Source organism: Poecilia formosa, unplaced genomic scaffold (genome assembly GCF_000485575.1).
Source record: "Poecilia formosa unplaced genomic scaffold, Poecilia_formosa-5.1.2 Scaffold429, whole genome shotgun sequence".
In the NCBI taxonomy this organism is placed as follows: domain Eukaryota; kingdom Metazoa; phylum Chordata; class Actinopteri; order Cyprinodontiformes; family Poeciliidae; genus Poecilia; species Poecilia formosa.
In genome coordinates, this window is record NW_006800368.1 from 498,606 (window position 1) to 503,332 (window position 4,727).

The 4,727-nt window shown below is 40.6% G+C and overlaps 1 protein-coding gene across 1 annotated transcript; it reads left to right on the plus strand.

Annotated features, from left to right (window-relative positions):
• The first annotated feature begins 3,020 nt into the window (after nt 1-3,020).
• LOC107833701 (piggyBac transposable element-derived protein 3-like) lies at nt 3,021-4,473 on the plus strand. The gene is made up of 2 exons (XM_016663562.1): nt 3,021-3,647; nt 3,695-4,473. The coding sequence occupies exons 1-2, from the start codon at nt 3,281-3,283 to the stop codon at nt 4,078-4,080; spliced, it is 753 nt and encodes a 250-aa protein (XP_016519048.1). The 5' UTR covers nt 3,021-3,280; the 3' UTR covers nt 4,081-4,473.
• The last annotated feature ends 254 nt before the right edge of the window (nt 4,474-4,727 follow it).

Genomic DNA, 4,727 nt, shown 5'->3' on the forward strand with positions numbered 1-4,727 from the left:
AAGAGGACTGTTGAGCAACTCGGGGTCATCAGGGCATGATGTCTCCAAGACGGTGATGGATATGAAATCATCTGTCCAAGTAGACGGCCCATGAGGCAGGCACAGCAACAAAGCTAGCCAATGCAAATGCACCAAAAGGGTGGACAAATCCTTTATAAGCTGAGTGCAAAAGAGGAATCTTTGGTTGGCTCCTTCAGGCAGCTTCGAGCCAAGATCGAGATGGACAAAGAACTCTGCAGCTGAAGAAGAGCCGGAGCCACAGAGCCGAAGACTGTTCTGCACATGGGGACCAACCCATTAGCCCCACAACACGTGGCTTCAAATTGCACTTCTCTCATCAGCTGGGTTCGAAACCCCAAAGATAAAGACCAAGGCAAAGATGAAGATAAAGACAAATGCAAAGAACAAAGGCAAAGAGGAAGAACAGGTGTGTTCCTTCCATGAGACCAGCTCTTCTACATCTCAATGGACCAGAAAGATCGTGAGACGAGGAGAAAGGAGCTACAGAGCTGCAAGACAAGAAGGAGAGGACCGCTATGCGCATGAGCAAGTCACCCTGAGGCCCGAGATCTGCCGCTCTGACTCAGTACTCTTCCTGTAGTGGAAGCCTCCTGCTGCTGCAACACCTTTTTCATCATCAGGCCAGTTCTGGGGTTCAAGATGCCAAACTCCGTCCCTCTCTCAAAGTTTTCCTTTTTTAGTTCACAGTGTCAGCATTAGGGAAAGATAGGCTAGATTATTGATTTTACTTATTTGATGATTTCTGCCACTGATTTAAGCTGTACTGACCCTTGCAAAACTGCCTTACTAATAAAATAATTAGCATNTTGTCATAGTACCCCCAAGTATTTAAAACTACTTTCACCCCTGCTGGAAACCCTATTCAAACATCTATCAAAGCTACATTTATAAACAATTGTATTTTTTAAATATGATCATTATTTCAGAAAAACATTTCAACTCCATATGTGATATTTTATTGGAACATCTTTATTCATAACTTTAACCCTCTATGGCATGGCGTTGCCCTCAGGCAACAAACCACTGTTTTGGCCCTCACGCTTTCCTTTTAATTTTTTTCAAGTAAAAAAGGTACAATAAATATCCAATGATTATCTGTGACCAATGAAATTTCACTTTGGAGATCATATGAACTTTTGTCTGTGAGTGAAACCCTCCATTTTGGGACCATAGCTTGCTTGGACGCACTACTCGCAGATAAATTTAATATTTTAGCATGTTTAAGTCGAAATTACTTTGAACAAAAAATATATGTGATGTACATTAATATGCAAAGAAGCATTTTTGATTGAAAAAACACACTTTTTTTCTTTATTTATGTAGAGAAATATAAGGTTTTCGTTTGTTGCCTCAGAGCAACATTGTGCAGTTAGATCACTATTTGATCAGTAACATGCACATGAATGTAGTTGAGTGTAAATTCATAATTGACTCCCTCATATATATATTTTTGCTGTAATATTTACCATTACCCACAGGAGATGAAGGCAAAAACATTTTATGGGTGCAAGAAACTTGACCAAGCAGTTAGGGTCATTCCTTCTGACAGTGAGGACAGTGAGCTTGATGAGAGTGAGAGCGAGGAAGAATGGTCCCCAGAATCAGGTTTGAGAAAGAGTTTGAAGATCAGGATTCAGTCAGTAGTGTAAAATGTTAAATGTGTGTGCATGTGTAGGTGTGTGTGTGTTTCTATATAAGCAGGTGAAAAGAGGTATATAATCTAACTTCATGCTTCTTGGTTTCTTTCGAAAACAAATGGCCTGACTGATGAAACTGAATCCGTGGATAAAGAGGAGAATGACAGCGGAGATGATTTATCAAGGGAAAATGTACAATTTTCACCAAAGTGGAGAGCATCCTACAGTTCTGACATCACTGATTATCCAGAATGGAAGGACTGGCTTCCAAAATCAGACATCATGTCCCCCTATGAGTACTTCAAGATGTTTTTTTCTGAAGACATTCTGGAAGTAGTTGTAGATCAATCAGAATTATATGCCCTTCAGTGTCACACTGCTTGATACATTTTTACATGTTGATAAATTATACATGTTAATTTTTAAATCTATTTAATCCAGTGGAATACCTAGATGGATATCGGCTCCACCTGAAGTGATCTTGTGATGGGAAAAAACACATAGAAAACCAAATATCCAAAATTGGACAAATTATGTCGTTACAACAATCACTGCCAACTGGAGCTTTATAAATTGTGCTTCTAGAGTCTACCAGTAAGTTTCTCTCTAACATCCCTGTTAATATGTGTGTTCTTGTGTAAGTTATATATTTTTTTTTTCTGACCAGGTGGCCAGATTTCCTAAGCAAACAGGGAAAGGCAGTAACAACAATAAAGTTATACATCGTAAATGCCCTGGAGTTCTTCACCTTTTTTAAGGAGACTCCACCAACTACCTCAAGAGTTCCCAAAGCTTCCATCGTCTCCATCCACCGTGCTCTGTCTTCGAGTATGTCAAAACTGGGACAACGTGTGGTCTTGAGACAAATGTCAGTGAAAAGGGCTAAAGTCAACAAGCTCATTCCCAGGGAGGACCTGAAGAAATGTAGAATGATGTCCAAACATGAAATTCCTGAGATTCCTAGAATTCCTTCTAGATGAATTGGACCACAATCCATCCATGGACCTCATTAGAGAATTCTTTGGCTTCCTTGCTCTATACTTTATAAGCCTGTATGGGCATCGGATTGGCGTGTTGACTAACATGACGGTTGCTGAGGTGGAGGAGGCAGAGGAAAACGCAGAGATTGGTGAAGAGGGCTTTGTGGTGAATGTAAGTGTAATTAAATTTTACTAAATACTTACCAGATCAACTGTAAATCCTGCTTTAGGCATTAAATATCTGCAATAAGGAATCATTAAAAAGCACCTTTTATGGCAGTTATTAAGTGTCTGCAACAAAGGAGGAAGTGTTCCTCCTTTAATACAAAACACCGACAGCTCATGAGAGCTCCATGAGTCCTCCTGGTAGTAAGACTTAAACTTACTACTAATGAACTAGAGCAGTTCTTCGGTACAACAATGTACATGTCATTGTTTGGATTATCAGGCACACGGATGTTTTGGAACAAAGCAACCCGAGTGGCCCAGGTAGCTGACACCATGTCACTAAACAGATGGGAGTTCATCAAAAAATCTCTGCACCTCAACAATAATCAAATGAGACAAGAAGAAAATGTTGATCCACTCCACAAAATCTGACCACTAGTCACTCATCTTACCTCAAAGCTGCAGACAATCCCAATGGGTGAGAAGCTGGCTGTAGATGAGCAGATGGTCCCTTTCAAGGGAAAAAATAGGCTCAAACAATATCTCCCGGGAAAACCGAAGAAATGGGGCTACAAAATATTCATCCTGGCAGGATCTGATGGTGTTCCACACAATTTTGAGGTTTATAAAGGGAAAGCTGTGCAACCTGTTGACTTGCAAGATATAGGTGTAAGTGGCAATATTGTTCTCCGCCTTTCCCAGAGAGTACCCACACCGCTGAACTACAAGATTTTCTTTGACAACTGGTTCACTAGTGTCTCTCTCATAAAAACACTTGCTCAGCAAGGAATTCACTGTACTGGGACTGTTCGTAGCAACAGACTACCAGGTGTCAACTTAATTTCCGAAGCAGAGTTGAAGAGAACCGGACGTTGATCTTTTGAACAGAAGACATCCGTTGTTGGAAGAGAAACCACCTTGTATGCTCTGAAGTAACCGTGACTTCTGTCAGTCTTCTCAGTAATTACATTGGAGCACACCCCGTCACTGAAGTTGATAGGTGGGATGGTAAGAACAAGAAAATGATCAAAGTTCCCTGTCCTGCTGTGGTCAGAGAGTACAACAAAAACATGGGTGGTGTGGATCTGCTTGACTCCCTCACTGCACTGTATCGCACTAAAATCAGATCAAAAAAGTGGTACCATCGGTTGATGTTACACATCATCGACATGATCACAGTAACTGCCTGGCTATTCTACAAGAGAGACTCCAACAACACTGGGATGAAAAAAGAGGAACAGATTCAAGTCGTATATTGCAGAAAGCTTGTGTAAGAGTGGTAAGAATCTGGATCATAAGCGAGGTCGTCCCAGTTCCACAGTTGCTGAGGAGTATAACAAAAAGAGGAGAAGAGGACCCACTACACCCATTCCTGTCCCAGATGTGCATCTGGATGCCACAGCTCACTGGATGGTAATGGATAAAAAGAAAGGGAGATGCAAGGTGCTAGAATGCAAAGGTACACCTAAAGCAAAGTGCCAAAAATGTGGTGTCCACCTCTTCTTCACATCCACCAGTAACTGCTTCATGAGGTTCCATACAGAATAATACAGACTATTTACAGTCTGTATTACAGAGTCTGTATTACAGAGAAAGACATGGTTGAGATGCTTGTGATACTTTAGGAGAAAGAAGTGAAAAAAAGATAGTGTTTCAGTTGCTGCATCTGCTTGAAACAAGTTGTTAACATTAGTTTTAAGCGTTATCAGTTGTGAGCCAGGTTGTTTTCTTTGAAATAACAAATGTTCCTATGAAAATGCCAGAACCAGTTCAAAGACACTGAATTTCTCTGGTTGCGGGGAAATCATTCTGTGCCCTTCTATTTGTGTACCTCTGGAATAAGAAATTCAGTACAAACCATCTTACAGAGATAAATCATTTTGTCAGGGTCAGATTATTTAATTGCAATTTTATTTGGTAG

Excerpts from the sequence above, each read along its gene's own strand:
- LOC107833701 (XM_016663562.1), top strand. The coding sequence starts at position 3,281 with ATGGGTGAGAAGCTGGCTGTAGATGAGCAGATGGTCCCTTTCAAGGGA. Across the intron at positions 3,648-3,694 it reads ACTACCAGGTGTCAACTTAA|AAGACATCCGTTGTTGGAAG; the intron begins TTTCCGAAGCAG and ends TCTTTTGAACAG.